The sequence below is a fragment of the Hypanus sabinus genome, chromosome 17 (genome assembly GCF_030144855.1).
Source record: "Hypanus sabinus isolate sHypSab1 chromosome 17, sHypSab1.hap1, whole genome shotgun sequence".
NCBI classification, from domain to species: Eukaryota; Metazoa; Chordata; class Chondrichthyes; order Myliobatiformes; family Dasyatidae; genus Hypanus; species Hypanus sabinus.
Genome location: NC_082722.1, coordinates 5,421,281 through 5,443,315, shown reverse-complemented (window position 1 = coordinate 5,443,315; position 22,035 = coordinate 5,421,281). Strand labels below are relative to the sequence as shown.

The following is a 22,035-nucleotide window of genomic DNA, read 5'->3' as shown; positions in this document are numbered from 1 at the left end:
TCCATTATTCCCACTGGGCCTGTACCCACTGGAGTTTAGAAGAATGGTCGGGGGGGGGGGGGGATCTCGATGACATCTATTGGATATTGAAATATAGAGCAGACGTGGAGAGGATGTTTCCTGTAGTGGGAATGTCTAGAAACAAAGCACAGCCTCAGAATACAAGGAAGTCCCTTTAAAACAGAGATTAAGGGGAATTTATTTAGCCAGAGGGTGGTGAATCTATGAAATTCATTGTCACAGATGGCTGTGGAGGCCAAGTTATTGGGTAGATTTAAGGTGGATGTGAAAGGTTCTTGAATAGTCAGGGTGTCAAAGGTTACGAGGAGAAGGCAGGAGAATGGGGTTGAGAGGGATAATAATTCAGCCATGATAGAATGGTGGAGCAGACTCGATGGGCCAAATGGCCTAATTCTGCTCCTATGGCTTATGGTCTTATGCAAAGTCCACTGGGCACTGAGTCTTCCACACTCTTACTTACATAATATTTTCATAGTCATTATTCACCTCCAAGTTTGATATAAATTGACTTTGAACAAAGGGTTCATAAGTCAACTGACACTTTACCGTAGCAGCACATAAGCTGGACCTGGTGAGAAAGACAGATTTCCTAAAATCATATGAGATTCGGGTCGAACTTTATGCGAATCCTTGGTCTCCACTGCCAATCCTACCTTTTTAATTCTAGCATTGAAATAGCACAGCTAAGAGTTAAATCACCGACCACACTTGATTATCGGTCTAGGCCTCTGGCTTACTAATTCAGTAAACTAAACCGTATATATCGCTGCACTCTGATACAAATCATTCTTATACACAACAGTGTAACATTCTAATTTGTCCAGTTGCTTTCATTCACCTCATCTTTTCAAATCCAATAAGATTACTGTCTTCTCATAAACTCCTTGATCAAAATCGAGTTTACTGTCGTGCTTAGGAGCAACAAAAAGCTTGCAACAGCATCACAGGCACATAGCGCATGTTAGTAGCATTCACAAGAAAAGCATAAATTAAACCTGAACTATACACCGTTTTTGCAAGAAAGAACACAATTAGAACAAAGATCCAAACAAAATCCGTATAACGCAAAGTAATAAATGTGGTAAGCTGTGGTGTAGAGACTGGTTCAAGAACCAAATAGTTGAAGGGAAGTAGCTGTTCTTTAACTTAGTGGTTTGTACCTCCTACTCGATGGTACCTGCGAGAATGTGCCTGGAGGAAATCTTTGGCGATGGATGTTGCCTTCTTGAGGCAGCCCCTCATGTAGATACTCCCAATGCTGGAGGGAGTTGTGCCTGTGATATACTGGGCAGAGTCTAAATTTTCCAGAAGACTAGTCTTTTGTTGTACATTAAATTCTGAAAAGTCATTGCTATTCACTCAGCCACTGAATGCCAGGAACGAAGGGCTTCTGAGGAGCATTTGGTGTCTTTGGGCCTGTACTTGATCAGCTTGAGAAAGATGGGATGGGTATCTCATTGAACCCCGCTGGACACTGAAAGTGGGTGTAGAGAGGGTAATTCCTTCAGTAGGAAAATCTAGCATTTGAGGGCATAGCTCAGAATAAAGGAAAGTCCCTTTAGAATGGAGATGAGGAGGAATTTCTTCAGCCAGAGAGTGGTGACTCTGTGGAATTCATTGCCACAGGAAACTGCGGAAGCTGAGTCATTAGGTGTATTTAAGGCAGAATTTTTAAAAATGTTATTTTGTTTCATTTTATTGATATTCAGCATGGAGTAGACCCTTCTATCACTTCAACCCCACCACCCAGTGACCCCTTGTTTAACTCTAGTCTAATCATGGGGCAATTTACAATGACCAATCAACCTGCTAACCACATGACTTTGGACTGTGGGTGGAAACTGGAGCACCTGGAGTTCATGGGAAGAGCATACAAACTCCTTACAAACAGCAGTGGGATCGAATCCAGGTCATTGGTACTGTAAAGCTTTGTGCTAACTACTGTGCCACTGTGACATTGATAGTTTGATGATTGGTAGGGAGGTTAGGCAGGTGAATGTGGTACAGAGTTGATGAGCCAAATGTCCTAATTCTGCTTTTTTCTCTTATGGAAACCCTTTGGATCTAATTCCATCTGTACACACTCACAGGGCAGAGTCAATGAGTCCTTAATTCTCATCCTGCAGGGTTCTAGTGGTCAAACTTTTTCCTTGTGCACTCAGTTCCACACGAGTTCTCGTCATCGTATGAAGTGGTTAAATATTTGGTTAAGTACAGTTTAGAAATTGCCTTAGCTGTAACTTGGTAAGGAATTGTGGTGGTATCTGATATCAACTAGAGGCTTCTCCTGAAGAATGTAGCTCACCATCCACATTGTCATCCCCTTCTCTGACCAGGCCTCAGGTACGTCTGGAAACTTTGCTCCACCGTGCATCAATGATACAGCTATGTGGACCTGGCTGAATCGTGCTGATGTGAGGACGGCTCTGCATATCCCAGCAAATGTCCAGGGCTGGGAGCTCTGCAGGTAAGGGAACAGTGTGTGTGTGAGGGACATGCAACTCACCCCATACCCAACTTGCAATTACCCTTCTGATGTCAGCAATCAGTTCCGAATCAGGTCTCTTTCACAGCAAGTCCAATGTGATAGTAATGTTGACCCAGGAACAATAGATATGGATTTTAACATTTGGGAGGACTTCCCTAATGTCCTGGGATCATTCCTGTCCGCCTGAAACCAGATGCTGGCCTATGCCTGGTAATAAAGGTGGTTCACTTGGTGCGCACTCTCTCTGCAATGACGTGTTCCTCACTTCATACCATCACCCCAGTCAATCCCAAACCCGCAATTCTCCTATTTAATGCCCTTTCTTTATAACATAGAACATCGCAGTACAGTACAGGCCCTTTGGTCCGTAATGTTCTGCCGACCTCTTAACTTACTTTCAGATGAATCTAACCCTCCCTCAGAGCCCTCCAGCTTCCCATCATCCCAGAGCGGGGAATGTCAGAGGCAAGGTTTTTTACGCAGAGAGTAGTGGGTGTATGGAGCGCCCTGCCACTACCACTCCATGTACCCACCACTCTCATTCTCCTTCACTCCAAATACATGGTGCACCCTCTCTAAAGCTCCCACATCCTTCCTGTAGTGAGGACACCTTCTTAGAGGCAAAGGGTCAAAGAGGGGTAGGCTCATTCTGTCCATCAGCCACACATGTCCACCGATCCTAAACGATCCCATTCTCTCATTCCCACATACCTATTAATTCCTCACCATGTACAAAAGATGGGGAATTTACAGCTGCCCAGTAACCTCCCAACCCGCACATTTCTGGGAATGCGGAGCACTCGAGGGAAAACCACACGCTCACAGGGAGAATATGCAAACTCCACGTAGACAGCGCCCATGTCAGGATCGAATCCTGCGAGGTAGAGGCTCTACCAGCAGCATCAATGCACCTTGAACCACTGCAGTTCGTCAGAGGGCTGGGAGTCTGTCCCAGTGACGATGAAGGTGGCCTGGATCTGATGGTGTTCCTACGTACCCACTTGCTTTGTCTGGCTGATTAGTAGAGGTCTCGGGTCATGCCAACAAGTCTCAGATCCATATATCAGGGCAGCAGTCCACTTGGTCCATAATGCATATGCCTCCCGGTGGGCACCCATCTATATTAACCCCAATACTTGGCCATAATCTTTTCTGATAAACAGCACTTGTCCAGACACTTCCTCAATGCTGTCAGAGGCTTTGCTTCCTGATTCTCTCTGGCAGAATGCTTCAGGGACTCACCACTCTCTGGCTGAGAAAGGGTCCCATCAGATCCACTCTAAACCTCTTACTCCCTTCCTTTCATTTGATCTGTCTCTGATATGGGGAAAGGTCCCCTGCAGTCTACTCATTCATACTCCACATCATCCCACTCTATATACACGTAACCTCCTCTGCTCCAGGGACAATGGACTCAGTCTCTCTAGTCTTTCCTCATAGCTGACATGCACTATCCCATACAACATGTTGGAGCATCTCCTCTATCTGCAGTCACACGGATTGGAGTGTACTGGGGGTTTGACGACATGCACTATCCCATACAACATGTTGCAGCATCTCCTCTATCTGCAGTCACACGGAGTGGAGTGTACCGGGGGATTTACAGCAGAACACTCAGCTGCTGAGGCTGACATGCCCCATCAAATTCCTGGTCAACGGAATCACATCCAATCTACCCACCTCCTCCCTCCCCCAAGCACTTAGCAGGAGGGATGCCACTGAAGATGATGGGAATGGGAATCGGATTATTGTGTTCACATGTACTGAGAAATAGTCTTGTATACTGTTCATACAGATCATTTCACAGTGCACAGAGGTAGAGCCAGGTAAAACAATATCAATGCAGGTAAAGTGCAGTGCAGGTAAGTAACAAGATGTAAACACATAACGAGATAAATCACGAGTCTGTCTTCCACTGTGAGTTATCTTATTGTATAATCGGCCACTGATATTCTCACCTCTGATCGAAGTAATCCTCGAGCCTGTATCTTCTGCTCATTGGAGGGAAGGGAAAATCTTCAGGGTGGTCAGACTCCTCTCTGGCGGTGTTCGGTTGCTGCCTGGCGATAGCCAGCACACAGCAGCTCACTTTGCGCACTGAACAGTTGTGAGTGAAGCTAAATATTGTACAATCATCCCACCTCCGATGTTAGGGCAGGAGGTGACTGTGGCTAGGACATGTCAGAAAGGGATGGGAGAGTTGTCAGCAATTGGCCTGTATACTCAGCGTTATGTGAACTGCTGGCAAGTCCTCTCTCTTATCTCCTGCGACTTCACTGTTACTGAGACCCCTTCATGTTACATCCAGTGGGTTGAGGACTGTCAGCCTCACGCTCTGCACCAATGTGTCCCTCTTCAGCACACGGAGCATTGGAGGATCAGTGGAGGGAATGGGGTGGTGTCAGAAGTCAGGGGGTGATAGTTGGAATTGACAATAATGCAGTCTGGTTTGGAGAGGACGGAAGAACATGGAGGTGGAGAGGGAAATGAGTAGGAGGAGTGTGTGGAGAGGAATGAGGTAAGATGATAGGGATCGGGTGGATCAGGATGAGAGAGAAATGAAGAAAGGGAAAAGGGAACAAAGGGGGAGCAGTTTTTAGAAGTTTGAGAATTCAGTCTTCATGCCATCAGGTTGGAGACTGCCCAGGAGAAATATGAGGTGCATTTCTTTTGGCAAAAGAAGAAGCCGTGGCCTCAAGTGTCAGCGTGGCAATGGGGAACGGAATCGTCTCCTCAGAGATCCTGGCTGGCACAGGTCCGTCCCAATGGGGAACGGAATCGTCTCCTGAGAGATCCTGGCTGGCACAGGTCCGTCCCAATGGGGAACGGAATCGTCTCCTGAGAGATCCTGGCTGACACAGGTCCGTCCCAATGGGGAACGGAATCGTCTCCTGAGAGATCCTGGCTGGCACAGGTCCGTCCCAATGGGGAACGGAATCGTCTCCTGAGAGATCCTGGCTGACACAGGTCCGTCCCAATGGGGAACGGAATCGTCTCCTGAGAGATCCTGGCTGGCACAGGTCCGTCCCAATGGGGAACGGAATCGTCTCCTGAGAGATCCTGGCTGGAACAGGTCCGTCCCAATGGGGAACGGAATCGTCTCCTCAGAGATCCTGGCTGACACAGGTCCGTCCCAATGGGGAACGGAATCGTCTCCTGAGAGATCCTGGCTGGCACAGGTCCGTCCCAATGGGGAACGGAATCGTCTCCTGAGAGATCCTGGCTGGCACAGGTCCGTCCCAATGGGGAACGGAATCGTCTCCTGAGAGATCCTGGCTGGCACAGGTCCGTCCCAATGGGGAATGGAATCGTCTCCTGAGAGATCCTGGCTGACACAGGTCCGTCCCAATGGGGAACGGAATCGTCTCCTGAGAGATCCTGGCTGACACAGGTCCGTCCCAATGGGGAACGGAATCGTCTCCTGAGAGATCCTGGCTGACACAGGTCCGCCCCAATGGGGAACGGAATCGTCTCCTGAGAGATCCTGGCTGGCACAGGTCCGCCCCAATGGGGAACGGAATCGTCTCCTGAGAGATCCTGGCTGACACAGGTCCGCCCCAATGGGGAACGGAATCGTCTCCTGAGAGATCCTGGCTGGCACAGGTCCGTCCCAATGGGGAACGGAATCGTCTCCTGAGAGATCCTGGCTGGCACAGGTCCGTCCCAATGGGGAACGGAATCGTCTCCTGAGAGATCCTGGCTGGCACAGGTCCGTCCCAATGGGGAACGGAATCGTCTCCTGAGAGATCCTGGCTGGCACAGGTCCGTCCCAATGGGGAACAGAATCGTCTCCTGAGAGATCCTGGCTGGAACAGGTCTGCCCCAATGGGGAACGGAATCGTCTCCTGAGAGATCCTGGCTGGCACAGGTCCGTCCCAATGGGGAACGGAATCGTCTCCTGAGAGATCCTGGCTGGCACAGGTCCGTCCCAATGGGGAACGGAATCGTCTCCTGAGAGATCCTGGCTGGAACAGGTCCGCCCCAATGGGGAACGGAATCGTCTCCTGAGAGATCCTGGCTGGCACAGGTCCGTCCCAATGGGGAACGGAATCGTCTCCTGAGAGATCCTGGCTGGCACAGGTCCGTCCCAATGGGGAACGGAATCGTCTCCTGAGAGATCCTGGCTGGAACAGGTCCGCCCCAATGGGGAACGGAATCGTCTCCTGAGAGATCCTGGCTGGCACAGGTCCGTCCCAATGGGGAACGGAATCGTCTCCTGAGAGATCCTGGCTGGCACAGGTCCGTCCCAATGGGGAGCGGAATCATCTCCTGAGAGATCCTGGCTGGCACAGGTCCGTCCCAATGGGGAACGGAATCGTCTCCTCAGAGATCCTGGCTGGTACAGGTCCGTCCCAATCATCCACTTCTCTGCACATAAAGCTGATCTGTGCATCTCCTTTAAACTCTTCCCCTCACGTTAAATGCAGGTCCTTCAGTGCTTGATATTTCTATCCTGGGGAAAAGATTCTGATTGTCTACCTAGTCCATGCCTCTCATAATTTTATAAACATCTATCAGGTTTCCAACAATCCTGGGAAACCTAATTCATTAATACATACCCATGTTAGCTGACCGGTTAAGTATGCAGAACACCTCTTTAAACATGAATGCAGCAAAATATGTATATTATAGATGGGAGTAATGTACCCGCAATGAACCGCAGTCAGTGTGTAACTCCAGGTCAGGGTCTTTAAAGAAACCTGAAAGGGACAATTAGAGATATTAAAGCTGGAAATAGCACTGTTTCCGAAGAAGCAAGCAAAGCAGTTGCCGTTAGGTGCCATCATCCCTCCTAAGCTCCTCTTTCAAGTTCTGTCTATCCCTTTATTCCTTCTACTAAAGAGCATGAGCATACACTTTCCCACACAGTATTCCATTTACCATGTCCTTACCCATTCTGCTAATTTGTCCAGGGCTCCCTGCTGCCGCTCCACCTGTCTTTGATTCACCCACAAACATGTCCACAAAGCCATCAACTCTGTCATATAAAGTGTAAAGTACTGGATCCAAAACCCCTCCCTGCCCCTGCTGAACACCAGCAGGCAAGTCCATACTATACTCTGTAGTACCATGGGCTCTTATCTTGTTTCTCAGCCTCATGTGTGACATCTTCTAAAAATCCAACTAAACTGCATCCACTGACTCTCCTTTGTCTAGCCTGCTTGTTATTTCCTCAAAGAATTCCAACAAATATGCCAGGCAAGATTTCCCTAAAGGAAACCATGACTTCAACTTATTCAATATGTGTCTCCGAGTACCCAGAGAACACATCTTACTGATCACTGCATTCAACTTATTCAATATGTGTCTCCGAGTACCCAGAGAACACATCAGACCTTTCAGCTTCACGAGCACCTTCTCCTTAGTCATAGTGACTGCACTCACTTCTGTTCCCTGACACTTGGCACACTGCTGCTGACTTCCACACTGGTGCAAAATACTTAGTTCAGCTGCCGTTTCTTTGTTCTTTGTTACTCCCTTTGCAGTGTTGGAATGAAGGAGACTAAGGGGTGACCTTACAGAGTGAGTGACCGAGGCCCCGGTCAGATATGAGAGCCGAGCCAGTACGATATAGAGAGTCAGCCATTACCCGTGCAGCAAGCTTCCCCTCTCCACACATCTGACGAACCCAAAGGAACCGACCGATACCATTTGGCACCAATCAGCTTTGAGCTCAATGTAGGATTGCCTTCGGGACTTAAGCTCCAGAATTTTCTCTGGGGCTTCACTCCTGAAGCCTTCCCCATGTGTCGGTCGACCCCATGTGTCGGTCGAGCCCATGTGTCGGTCGAGCCCATGTGTCGGTCGACCCCATGTGTCGGTCGAGCCCATGTGTCGGTCGAGCCCATGTGTCGGTCGACCCCTTGTGTCGGTCGAGCCCATGTGTCGGTCGAGCCCATGTGTCGGTCGAGCCCATGTGTCGGTCGACCCCATGTGTCGGTCGAGCCCATGTGTCGGTCGAGCCCATGTGTCGGTCGAGCCCATGTGTCGGTCGAGCCCATGTGTCGGTCGACCCCATGTGTCGGTCGAGCCCATGTGTCGGTCGACCCCTTGTGTCGGTCGAGCCCATGTGTCGGTCGACCCCTTGTGTCGGTCGAGCCCATGTGTCGGTCGAGCCCATGTGTCGGTCGAGCCCATGTGTCGGTCGAGCCCATGTGTCGGTCGAGCCCATGTGTCGGTCGACCCCTTGTGTCGGTTGAGCCCATGTGTCGGTCGACCCCATGTGTCGGTCGAGCCCATGTGTCGGTCGAGCCCATGTGTCGGTCGAGCCCATGTGTCGGTCGAGCTACAAGGCTGCAGAGGTTTGAGATAAGCATTTTCCTTCTGGATGAGCTGAAAATCACGGCTGACGAGCCCCATTTGCTCAAAGTGACTGGTTTTAAGGTGCCAGTAATCCACCTTTACTGCTTCCCCCGTCAGTAGAAGTTGTTTGGCTGGGCTTAGTAGTTAAGCCATACATGAAGGCCAGGAACTGGACTTGATTGTCAGAGTCTATTTGAGACGCACACCATTAGGAGCATTTTATAGGTAGTGGGAGCTTGTCCCCATTACCACCCCCGGCTATGACAACCTTATAGAGGTTTATAAAATACTGAGGGCTGCAGATAGGGTAGGTAGTCCCCAGCTCTTTCCCAGGGTAGGAGAGTCCAAACAAAAAGAGGGCATTTGTTTAAGGTGAGAGGGGACAGGTTTGAAGGGGACTTGAGAAACAAGTTTTTCACACAGAGGGTGGTGGTTAAATGGAACAAGCTCCAGAAGGAGGGGGTAGGGACAGGAAGGGTTTAGAAGCAAAGGGTCCAAATGCGGGGAAATGGGATTAGCTTAAATAGTGTCTTGTGCAGAATGGATGTGTTGGGCCAACGAGCTTGATTCTGTGTTGAATCTATATCTCGATGAATCTATAAGTCTCAGATACTTTTATGTATTCAATAATTCCCTACACTGCCACTCATAACAACAACATTCTATCCAATCCAATTGTCAGGAATTTTAAAGCTCGTTGAGGTCTCTGCTAGCTTCAGTGCTTAGTCTGGACTGATCTGAGGTGCTTCTAACCTGTGCTAATCCTCTCTGCAGTGAAGACATTAGTAGAACCTACGGCCGCATCTACACCAGCATGCAGAACTTCTACCTGTCGCTCCTGAGTAAGGGTCTGCGTGTGCTCGTCTACAATGGGGACACCGATATGGCCTGCAACTTTCTGGGAGGCAACTGGTTTGTGCAGTCACTCAATCAGGCGGTAAGTAAGATCCTATTCCAATTTCATTCCAGGCTGTGCCCTGGAACCCAGGGGGTTTGGTGGTGGATACTGTGAACCACTGGTGATGAAGGGAGACTATGGAGGCCAAAGCAGAGATGGATAGATTCTTAATTAGTAATGGTGTCAAAGGTTATGGGAGAAGGAAAGAGAATGGGGTCGAGAGGGATATTATGGAATGGTGGAGCAGACTCGATGGGCTGAATGGCCTAATTCTGCTCTTATGTTTTATGGAATGTGGGTGGGCCAATGAGATAATCACTAAATTAAGAAATGTATTTATCGACAAGCCATGCCACCCAGCAATCCCCCAATTTAATCCGAGCCTAATCACGGGACAATTTACAACGACCAATTAATCTACTGACCGGTATGTCTTTGGAACATGGGAGGAAACTGGAGCACCTGGAGGAAATCCACGTGGTCACAGAGAGAGCATACAGACTCCTTACAGGCAGCAGCAGGAACTGAACCTGGGTCTCTGGTACTGTAAACCGTTGTGCTAACCTCTACACTACCGTGTGATGGGAATGGAACCCAGGTCACTGGTACTGTAAAGCGTTGTGCTAACCTCTACACTACCATGTGATGGGAATGGAACCCGGGTCACTGGTACTGTAAAGCGTTGTGCTAACCACTACACTACCGTGTGATGGGAATGGAACCCGGGTCACTGGTACTGTTAACGTTGTGCTAACCTCTACACTACTGTACAATGGGAATTGAACCCTGGTCGCTGGTACTGCAAAACGTTGTGCTAACCGCTACACTACCGTGTGATGGGAATTGAACCCTGGTCACTGGTACTGTAAACCGTTGTGCTAGCCTCTACACTACCGTGTGATGGGAATGGAACCCGGGTCACTGGTACTGTAAACCGTTGTGCTAACCTCTACACTACCGTGTGATGGGAATGGAACCCTGGTTGCTGGTACTGTAAACCGTTGTGCTAACCACTACACTACCATGTGATGGGAGTGGAACCCTGGTTGCTGGTACTGTAAACCGTTGTGCTAACCACTACACTACCATGTGATGGGAGTGGAACCCTGGTTGCTGGTACTGTAAACCGTTGTGCTAGCCTCTACACTACCGTGTGATGGGAATGGAACCCGGGTCACTGGTACTGTAAACCGTTGTGCTAACCACTACACTACCATGTGATGGGAGTGGAACCCTGGTTGCTGGTACTGTAAACCGTTGTGCTAACCACTACACTACCATGTGATGGGAGTGGAACCCTGGTTGCTGGTACTGTAAACCGTTGTGCTAGCCTCTACACTACCGTGTGGTGGGAATTGAACCCTGGTCACTGGTACTGTAAAATGTTGTGTTAATCACTACACTACTGTGTGGTGGGAATTGAACCCTGGTCGCTGGTACCGTAAACCGTTGTGCTAACCTCATTACTGTGCTGTTGCACAAGTTGTCCTGAGGGAGGTGCTTTGTGTCTGAGAGCAAATCCAGACACTGAGATGGTCCCAGTGACGTGATGTCCCTCCTGTCGGAGACTCCCACTGCTCCACAGCACGACGTGTGGAACCTGCTCCTGTGAGGACTGTCAGATGATGGGTTAGCTTTTGGGCTGTCGGGGGAGGGGGAGCTCAGGTACGGAGAGATCGGGTGAGGGGATCTGCTTAGGCAACCTGAATAACCAAGTATCTTCTTTACTGACAGAAAACGGTCAATTACCAGCCGTGGATCTGCAATAACCAGATTGCTGGGTTCTACGAACAGTACGGAAGCCTCACGTTCCTGACAGTCAAGGTAACCACCCCCCGTCACTCACTGAGGTTCAGTTAGAACCTGTCCGCAGAGGGACAGGTTGCTCGGCACCTGATAACACCTAATCCCTTCTTCCCTTCTGCCTAACACCATAGCTTTCTGCTCAGGTATCTGTCAAAGAACCACTTAAACATTTCTACTGTGCTTGTCTCCACCACCACCACTGACACCACTCCAAGTGTGTAAAAACAATTACCCCACATCTCTCCTCTGAACTTGCTCTCTAGTATTAGACATTTAATCCTGGGAGGAAGATGCCGGCTGCCAAACCTTCCCGCTCCTCTCGCAACTTCATCAGCTTCTGCTGGGTCGCCCTCAGCCTTTGCTCCTCCAGGAAACAAATCTTTGAAAGCAACATTTGAAACAGGGTCACTCCTGTAGGGCAGAGATTCTCCCCACACTCACCACTCCAGCTCATTCCAATCCCATGTCCTGTCCCACTGGCCTGTGTGAGACAGCCTCTAGATCACCTTCTGAGCCATGGGATACTCCGTGCCACACAGACCTCTGTTCTACCCTCTCCCCAGACCACATCCCATACAGGATGCGGAGATCCACTGTCCCGTCAACCTTCAGTGTGCAAGTCTCCCCAGAAGGTGGGGGTGGGCTGTCTCTCTGCGTGTCTGGTTCATCAGCCCCCCTTCCCTCTTGTGGAATACAACTTGAGAGTTGCAATGCCCTGGGGTTAGGCATTGGTTTATTGTTGTCACGCGTACTGAGGTACAGCAAAAAGCTTGTCTTGTATACCGTTAGAACGTAGGAAACTACAGCCCAGTACAGGCCCTTCAGCCCATGATGTTGTGCTGATTTTTAAACCTACTCCAAGAACAATCATCCTTCCCTCCCACATAGCCCTCCATTTTCCTATCATCTGTGTACCTCTCTGGGTGTTTCTTAAATGCTCCTAATGTACAGTGTATTCCACACACCCACCACTCTCTGTGTTAAAGACTTACCCCTGACATCCCCCAATGATGCCCCTCGTACATTGAACAAAGAGAAACAATAACACTGCAGAAGAGAGTGTACCAGTAACAGAGGAGGTGCAAGATGGTCAGTTGTCAGCCTCCATACGACAGTGGGTCAGAGACGGTCAGTTGTCAGCCTCCATATGACAGCGGGTCAGAGACGGTCAGTTGTCAGCCTCCATATGACAGCGGGTCAGAGACGGTCAGTTGTCAGCCTCCATACGACAGCGGGTCAGAGACGGTCAGTTGTCAGCCTCCATACGACAGTGGGTCAGAGACGGTCAGTTGTCAGCCTCCATATGACAGCGGGTCAGAGACGGTCAGTTGTCAGCCTCCATACGACAGCGGGTCAGAGACGGTCAGTTGTCAGCCTCCATACGACAGCGGGTCAGAGACGGTCAGTTGTCAGCCTCCATACGACAGCGGGTCAGAGGCGGTCAGTTGTCAGCCTCCATAGGACAGCGGGTCAGAGACGGTCAGTTGTCAGCCTCCATACGACAGCGGGTCAGAGACGGTCAGTTGTCAGCCTCCATAGGACAGCGGGTCAGAGACGGTCAGTTGTCAGCCTCCATACGACAGCGGGTCAGAGACGGTCAGTTGTCAGCCTCCATATGACAGCGGGTCAGAGACGGTCAGTTGTCAGCCTCCATATGACAGCGGGTCAGAGACGGTCAGTTGTCAGCCTCCATATGACAGCGGGTCAGAGACGGTCAGTTGTCAGCCTCCATAGGACAGCGGGTCAGAGACGGTCAGTTGTCAGCCTCCATATGACAGCGGGTCAGAGACGGTCAGTTGTCAGCCTCCATACGACAGCGGGTCAGAGACGGTCAGTTGTCAGCCTCCATACGACAGCGGGTCAGAGACGGTCAGTTGTCAGCCTCCATATGACAGCGGGTCAGAGACGGTCAGTTGTCAGCCTCCATACGACAGCGGGTCAGAGACGGTCAGTTGTCAGCCTCCATACGACAGCGGGTCAGAGGTTGTCCTTGAGCCTGGTGCAACGTGATTTCAGGCTTTTGTACCTTCAGCCCAATGGAAGCGAGGTGGGGCCTGAGGTTATACTGAGGCAGCAGGAAGTAAAGGCAGAATCCATGGAGGGGAGATTGGTGTCCACAACTCTCTGCTGTTCCTTGTGGTCTCATTCTGATCAGTAGCCGTAGCAAGCGGTGATGTATCCAGATAGGATGCTTTCTATGGAGCATCAATAAAAATCGGTAAGGCCTACGGGGACGTGCCAGATTTCTTTAGCCGCCTGAAGCAGTAGAGGTCTTGGTGATCTAACCCCAGAAGCCTTTGTTACCAGGGGAACATTGATAACTATTTATTTTGCCTGAGACCAGTTCTGCTTTGCCTCTCCCCAGGGAGCTGGACACATGGTACCACAGTGGGCACCCGCGCAGGCTTTGAAGATGTTCGAGTCCTACCTCTCCAACACTCAGTACTGAGACAGCGCCCGTCCACGGTTTCCCAGCCCAATGATTGGCTGCTTTTCCTGCTTCTCCTATGACAATAGGCTTTTAATCACAGAACACGGACTAGAGTAACCGGCACCAAGCTAAGCCAAGTGTAAATGAGACTAATAGAAAGTGGGAGAGAAGCTCAGTCACAGCTTCAGGCAACATTGTGAACCTCACTCAATAACCCAGTGACAATTCACATCAGCTGGTTAACACTAGGATACAAGAAGGTTCCACTCTGAGAACTCAAACCTTTTATTCCCAAGTCGGAGATGAGCAAGAACATGTACGGGAGGACCACAGAAACACCTATGATGGGAGTACAAAAAGGGGCGGCTACCTACCAGCTGCTGAGGGTCGGAGTAAGTTTGCTCTGATCTCCCAGCTGCACTTGGTTCCATCCCGCCCCACGATTGTTGCAGACGGGGAAATGTCCCGTCCCACCAGGCAGAAGATGCCCACTGCCCTGCATGAGCAGCAATCCATCCTCAACCATCCCACTGGTCTCCCAAATGCTTATTTATGTGTACAAACTGTAACCTAGGCAAGAGCAGTGCAGAGTTATTCAGGGCCAATGTTAGCCACCCAAAACACTCCTTTCCCGTTAATGAGGCATGAATATTTATCTGGGATTGTTCCAAAGTGGGGCCATCCCCTTATTAGGAATGTCTCCCTTGTGCACAGGGAGATCCTTCTGCCCAGTTTGGCTCAGTTTGGTGCTGGTGCTGTTTCTAATTACAAATCCTATTCCAGGACTTGGCTAGTTTGCACTCAGAGGATAGTTAATCACTGAAAATTCACAAACCAACTACCGTAGTTCCTTGAAGGAGCTTCTTCAAAGGAGCGATTTATGATGACATAAATGTGATTTTCAAACAAAAGCTCAGGGGAGGAATGGAACAAATTCAACACTTTCCCTCCCCCTGAGAGCAACTCTTAGTCCACAACCTTCCTTCGGGTGAAATAGGTCAGAAGTCCAGGAGTGCGGTGCACGGCCGCAGGTGCGCAGTTTGCATCGACACTTGTGGGCCTTTGACACTTTGCGGTGTGGAGTTCTCTTCGCTGGTGGCGGTGTAGAATGGGAATGGGCCCTGTGCTGGGGCCGGCACAACAGGGTATTCTGTAGTACAATGACAGGCAAATAAATCATCCAAATCTCTAACTTCTCGTCTTGTTTGTAAACTTTGTCCAGTACTGGCTTGGAGTGCCCATCCCTGGGAAACTGCTGAAAAAAATAATACAGGAGGCCTTAAACATAATTAACTTAAAAGGAAAAATGGAAAAATATTGCATATGCTGTAAATCTGAAATAAAAACAGAAAAAAGTTGGAGATGCTTAGAAAGTCAGGCAGGATCTGTGGAGAGAGAAACAATGCAGACTGATAAACCCACCCATCAGAACTATCTTGGAATGGAGAGTCGACTATTTCTTTCTCTGACTGGTGAAGCAGAAAGTAGAAAATTGAATGCAGAAGTTTAATTGGACATTTTTTTCAGACAATGCTTTCACAAAGTACAGCCCAGTTAGCTGAAGGTTCGCAGCAGGAGAAGGGAGGGGTGTCAGGTTACATTCCTGAAGCTCGGCAGTGATGTGGGAGAGATTCAGGGCGGTCGTAGGGACAGATAAGGCATCATTAGGATGTTGCCTGGGAAGGAGTCTTTCAGTGATCTGGGAAGGCTGGGTCTGTGCTCCTTAGAGCTGAAGTTATGAGTGGATATGACTGAGGATTTAAAATGATGAACAGATTAAATAGGTAAAATGCAGAAACGGTTTAGATAGTAAAGTGCAGGTACATCATAGCTAGGTCATTTTAGACTTAGGATAAGGGAAAAAGATTTTGAGGGATCTGAGGGGGACTTAATTCACCCGGAGTACCTCAAGCACACAACCAGAGAGAGTGGTGGTTGCAGAGTCATTGACAACATTGGAGAAGTATCGCCCGGGTGTGGATGGCTGAGGGCCTAGTGCTGGAAGATGGGATTAATACAGATGGAGATCCATTGGTCAACATGGAGATGGTGGTTGGAATGCCATTTCACTGTTTGACTCTATTAAACTTGCAACACCTACATGAACAGCGATGGCAGCAGGTTATTTAAGATAAACTAATTGTTGTGAGGTCAGAGATAGTGAGGATGATTTGAACAGGATCAATAAAAACCTGGCTAACAAGTCAGGAGCTCATCAGCATGATGTACAAGTAGGAACATGTGATAAGTTAAAAGATGTCAAGCATATATGAAAATTAGAAAATCACAAAATAAGCCTTTCAAAAAGTCATTTACAATTACGAACGTAGAGTAATTGTCAAAAACGCAGTCCCTCTGGGTGAACATAGTAGATTAAAACACAATACAGGCCTGTCAGCTCGCAGTGTCATCCCACTTTGTAACCTACACCAAGATCAATCTAATATTTCTCTCCCACATTGCCTCCATTTTCTTTCATCTGTGCCTATCTAAAAGTTTCTTACAACAACACACACAAAGTGCTGGTGGAACACAGCAGGCCAGGCAGTATCTATAGGGAGAAGCGCTGTCGACGTTTCGGGCCGAGACCCTTCATCAGGACTAACCAAAAGGAAAGGTAGTAAGAGATTTGAAAGTAGAGGGGGAGGGGGAAATGCGAAATGATAGGAGAAGACCGGAGGGGGTGGGATGAAGCTAAGAGCTGGAAAGGTGATTGGCAAAAGTGATACAGAGCTGGAGAAGGGAAAGGATCATGGGATGGGAGGCCTCGGGAGAAAGAAGGGGGGGGGGGGCGGATCCGGCACCAGAGGGAGATGGAGAACAGGCAAACAACTAAATATGTCAGGGATGGGGTAAGAAGGGGAGGAGGGCATTAACGGAAGTTAGAGAAGTCATTGTTCATGCCATCAGGTTGGAGGCTACCCAGCCGGTATATAAGGTGTTGTTCCTCCAAGCTGAGTTTGGATTCATTTTGACAACAGAGGAAGCCATGGATAGACATATCAGAATGGGAATGGGACATGGAATTAAAATGTGTGGCCACTGGGAGATCCTGCTTTTTCTGGTGGACCAAGCGTAGGTGTTCAGCGAAACGGTCTCCCAGTCTGCGTCGGGTCTCACCAATATATAAAAGGCCACACCGGGAGCGCCGGACGCAGTATACCACACCAGCCGACTCACAGGTGAAGTGTCGCCTCACCTGGAAGGACTGTCTGGGGCCCTGAATGGTGGTGAGGGAGGAAGTGTAAGGGCAGGTGTAGCACTTGTTCCGTTTACAAGGATAAGTGCCAAGAGGGAGATCGGTGGGAAGGGATGGGGGGGACGAGCGATCCCTGCGAAAAGCAGAAAGGGGGGGGAGGGGAAAATGTGTTTGGTAGTGGAGGTGGTGGAAGTTACGGAGAATTATATGTTGGACCTGGAGGCTGGTGGGGTGGTATGTGAGGACAAGGGGAACCCTATCCCGACTGGGGTGGTGGGTGGATGGGGCGAGGGCAGATTTGCGGGAAATGGGAGAGATGCGTTTGAGAGCAGAGTTGATGCTGGACGAAGGGAAGCCCCTTTGTTTAAAAAAGGAAGACATCTCCTTCGTCCTGGAAAGAAAAGCCTCATCCTGAGAGCAGATGCGGCGGAGATGGAGGAATTGTGAGAAGGGGATAGCCTTTTTGCAAGAGACAGGGTGGGAAGAAGAATATTCCAGGTAGCTGTGAGAGTCTGTAGGCTTATAGTAGATATCAGTAGATAGGCCGTCTCCAGAGATGGAGACAGAAAGATCAAGAAAGGGGAGGGAGGTGTCGGAAATGGACCAGGTAAATTTGAGGGCAGGGTGAAAGTTAGAGGCAAAGTTAATGAAGTCGACGAGCTCAGCATGAGGCAGCGCCAATGCAGTCGTCGATGTAGCGAAGGAAAAGAGGGGGATGGACTTGGAACATGGACTGTTGCACAAAGCCAACAAAAAGGCAGACATAACTGGGACCCATACGGGTGCCCATGGCTACACCCTTGGTTTGGAGGAAGTGGGAGGAGCCAAAGGAGAAATTATTGAGAGTAAGAACTAATTCCGCTGGACGGAAAAGAGTGGTGTAGAGGGGAATTGGTTAGGTCTGGAATCCAAAAAAACCCCGAAGAGCTTCGAGACCATCTCGGTGGGGGATGGCGGTGTATAGGGACTGGACGTGCATGGTGAAAATAAGAAGGGAGGGGGCCAGGGAACTTAAAATAATTGAAAAAATTCAAAGCATGAGATGTGTCATGAAAGTTTCTTAAATGTCCATAAAAGAGTCATAGGGAAGTACGGCACAGAAACAGGCTCTTCTGCTGACCTTGTCCATACCAAAACCATTTCAGCCACCTTGTCTCATTGACTTGCACTGGGACCTCCAGCCCTCTATACCTCTCCCATCCATGTACCTATGCAAACTTCTCTTCAATGTTGAAATCGAGCTCGTTCCACACTCTCATACCCCTCTCTATGAAGGAGCTTCCCCTTATGTTCCCCTTAAACTTTTCACCTTTCATCCTTAACCCATGACCTCTGGTTGTAGTCCCACCCAACCTCAGTGGTAAAAGCTTGCTTACATTTACCCTATCAATGACCCTCATGATTTTGTACACCTCTGTCAAATCTCCTCTCAAACTTCTACATCCTAAGGAATAAAGTCCTAATCTATTCAATCTTTCCTTACAACTCAGCTCCTCCAGACCCAGCAACATCCTTTTAAATTTTCTCTGCACCCTTTCAACCTGTTTACATCTTTCCTGCAGGTAGGTGACCAAAACTGCACAGAATACTCCAAATTAAGCTTCACCAATGTCTTATACAACTTCAACATAACATCCCGTCCCCTGTAAATACATTGATTTATGAAGGTCAATGTGCCAAAAACTTTCTTTATGACCCAATTACCCTCAATTTTGGTGTCATCAGCATACTTGCTGATCCAGTTAGACACATTATCATTTTGATCATTGATTTAGATGACAAACAACAATGGACCCAGCACTGATCCACTACTAGACACAGTCAGAGAGACAACCATCTACTACCACTCTTTAGTTTCTCCCTGAAAACCAATGTTTGATCCAGTTTACTACCTGAACTTGAAGGCTTCCTGACCAACCTCCCATGTGGAACTTTGTCAAGTGGCTTGCTAAAGTTCATGTAGACAACATCCATGGCCTTGCCTTCATCCACTTCCCTGATAATTTCCTCGAAAATCTCCCAAGATTGATTAGACGTGACCTACCATGCATGAAGCCATGTTGACTATCCTTAATCAGTCCATGTTTATCCAAATACTTATATATCTGGTCCCTTAGGATACCTTCCAATAACTTTCCCACAACTGATGTCAGGCTAACCAGCCTATAATTTCCAGGTTTCTATTTAGAGTCTTTTATAAATAGCAGAACAACATTGGCTATCCTTAATCCTTTGGTACTTCTTCACTTGCTAAGGATGATTTAAATATCTCTGCTAGGGCCCTGGCAATTTCTGCACTTTACTCCTGTAGGGTCCAAGGGATCACCTTGTCTGGGCCTGTGGATTTATCCACCCTGATTTGCCTCAGGATAGCAAACACCACCTGTGCTGTAATCTGTGCAGGGTCCATGTTCAATCGATAGGTATTAATATTGAAGTAGTAAAATGGATTCAACAGTGGCTGAATGGGAGATGCCAGAGAGTAGTGGTGGATAACTGTTTGTCAGGTTGGAGGCCGGTGACTAGTGGTGTGCCTCAGGGATCTGTACTGGGTCCAATGTTGTTTGTCATATACATTAGTGATCTGGATGATGGGTTGGTAAATTGGATTAGTAAGTATACAGATGATACTAAGGTAGGTGGCATTGTGGATAATGAAGTAGGTTTTCAAAGCTTGCAGAGAGATTTAGGCCAGTTAGAAGAGTGGGCTGAGTGATGGCAGATGGAGTTTAATGCTGATAAGTGTGAGGTGCTACATTTTGGTAGGAATAATCCAAATAGGACCTACATGGTAAATGGTAGGGCATTGAAGAAGGCGGTAGAACAGAGTGATCTAGGAATAATGGTGCATAGTTCCCTGAAGGTGGAATCTCATGTGGATAGGGTGGTGAAGAAAGCTTTTGGTATGCTGGCCTTTATAAATCAGAGCATTGAGTATAGGAGTTGGGATGTAATGTTAAAATTGTACAAGCATTGCTGAGGCCAAATTTGGAGTATTGTGTACAGCTCTGGTCACCGAATTATAGGAATGATGTCAACAAAATAGAGAGAGTACAGCGAAGATTTACTAGAATGTTACCTGTGTTTCAGCACCTAAGTTACAGAGAAAGGTTGAACAAGTTAGGTCTTTATTCTTTGGAGCGTAGAAGGTTGAGGGGGGACTTGATAGAGGTATTTAAAATTATGAGAGGGATAGATAGAGTTGATGTGGATAGGCTTTTTCCATTGAGAGCAGGGGAAATTCAAACAAGAGGACATGAGTTGAGAGTTGGAGGCAAAAGTTTAGGGGTAACACGAGGGGGAACTTCTTTACTCAGCTAGTGGTAGCTGTGTGGAACGAGCTTCCAATAGAAGTGGTAGAGGCAGGTTTGGTATTGTCATTTAAAGTAAAATTGGATAGGTATATGGACAGGAAAGGAATGGAGGGTTGTGGGCTGAGTGCAGGTCGGTGGGACTAGGTGAGAGTAAGCATTCGGCACGGACTAGAAGGGCTGAGATGGCCTGTTTCCTGCTGTAATTGTTATATGATTATAATCAAGAACCTATCTATCTCTGCCTAAAATACAAACGTGTACACCTTGGCCTCCATAGCTGCTTGTGGCAACAAATTCCACAGATTTACCACCCTCAGACTAAAGTAATTTCTCAGTATATCTGTTCTAAATGGACGTCCTTCAATCTTGTCCTAGACTCCCCTACCACGGGAAATAACTTAGCCATATCTAATCTGTATAGGCCTCTTAACATTCAGAATGTTTCTATGAGATCACCCCTCATTCTCCTGAACTCCAGGGAATACAGCCCAAGAGCTGCCAGACATTCCTCATGCGGAAAGCCTTTCATTCCTGGAATCATTCTCGTGAATCTTCTCTGAACCCTCTCCAATGTCAGCATATCCTTTCTGAAATAAGGAGCTCAACCTTCTCATAATACTCCAAGTGTGATCTCATGAGTGCCTTATAATGCCTCAATATCACATCCCTGCTCTTATATTCTATACCTCTAGAAATGAATGCCAACGTTGCATTTGCCTTCTGGAGGTTAACCTTTACAGTCTCCTGCATAAGGACTCCCAAGTCCCTTTGCATCTCTACATTTTGAATTCTCTCCTCATCTAAATAATAGTCTGCCTGTTTATTTCTTCCACCAAAGTGCATGACCATACACTTTCCAACATTGTATTTCATTTCCCACTTCTTTGTCCATTCCCCTAAATTTTTTAAGTATCTCTGCAGGCTCTCTGTTTCCTCAACACTCCCGCTCCACAACCTGTCTTTGTATCATCGGCAAATTTAGCCACAAATCCATTAATCCCATTGTCCTAATCATTGACATACATCATAAAAGACATTGGTCCCAACACTGACCCCTATGGAACCCCTGACCAGCCAATGCTCCACCCATGCTAGTAACTTTCCTGTAATTCCATGGACTCTTATCTTGCTAAACAGCCTCATGTACGGCACCTTGTCAAAGGCCTTCTGAAAATCCCAGTACACCACGTCTACTGCATCTCCTTTGTCTACCCTGCTTGTAATTTCCTTTATAAATCAAAGTATTGAGTATAAGAGTTGGAATGTAATGGTGAGGTTGTATAAGACATTGGTGAGACCGAATTTGGAGTATTGTGTACAGTTTTGGTCACCTAATTACAGGAAGGATTTTCATAAGTTTGAAAGAGTGCAGAGAAGGCTTATAAGGATGTTGCCGGGACTTGAGAAACTGAGTTACAGAGAAAGGTTGAATAGGTTAGGACTTTATTCCCTGGAGTGTAGAAGAATGAGGGGAGATTTGATAGAGGTATATAAAATTATGATGGGTATAGATAGAGTGAATGCAAGCAGGCTTTTTCCACTGAGGCCAGGGGAGGAAAAAACCAGAAGACATGG

At 48.0% G+C, this 22,035-nt stretch overlaps 1 protein-coding gene across 1 annotated transcript in view; it reads left to right on the top strand.

Annotated features, from left to right (window-relative positions):
• Positions 1–15,094, top strand: part of LOC132407136 (lysosomal protective protein-like) — a 38,749-nt gene extending 23,655 nt beyond the window's left edge. The window contains exons 8-11 of the mRNA XM_059993432.1: positions 2,358–2,488; positions 9,587–9,749; positions 11,445–11,534; positions 13,882–15,094. Of these exons, the coding sequence (XP_059849415.1) occupies positions 2,358–2,488; positions 9,587–9,749; positions 11,445–11,534; positions 13,882–13,965 (468 nt within the window). The 3' untranslated portion in view covers positions 13,966–15,094. The remainder of the gene's footprint in view (positions 1–2,357; positions 2,489–9,586; positions 9,750–11,444; positions 11,535–13,881) is intronic.
• The last annotated feature ends 6,941 nt before the right edge of the window (positions 15,095–22,035 follow it).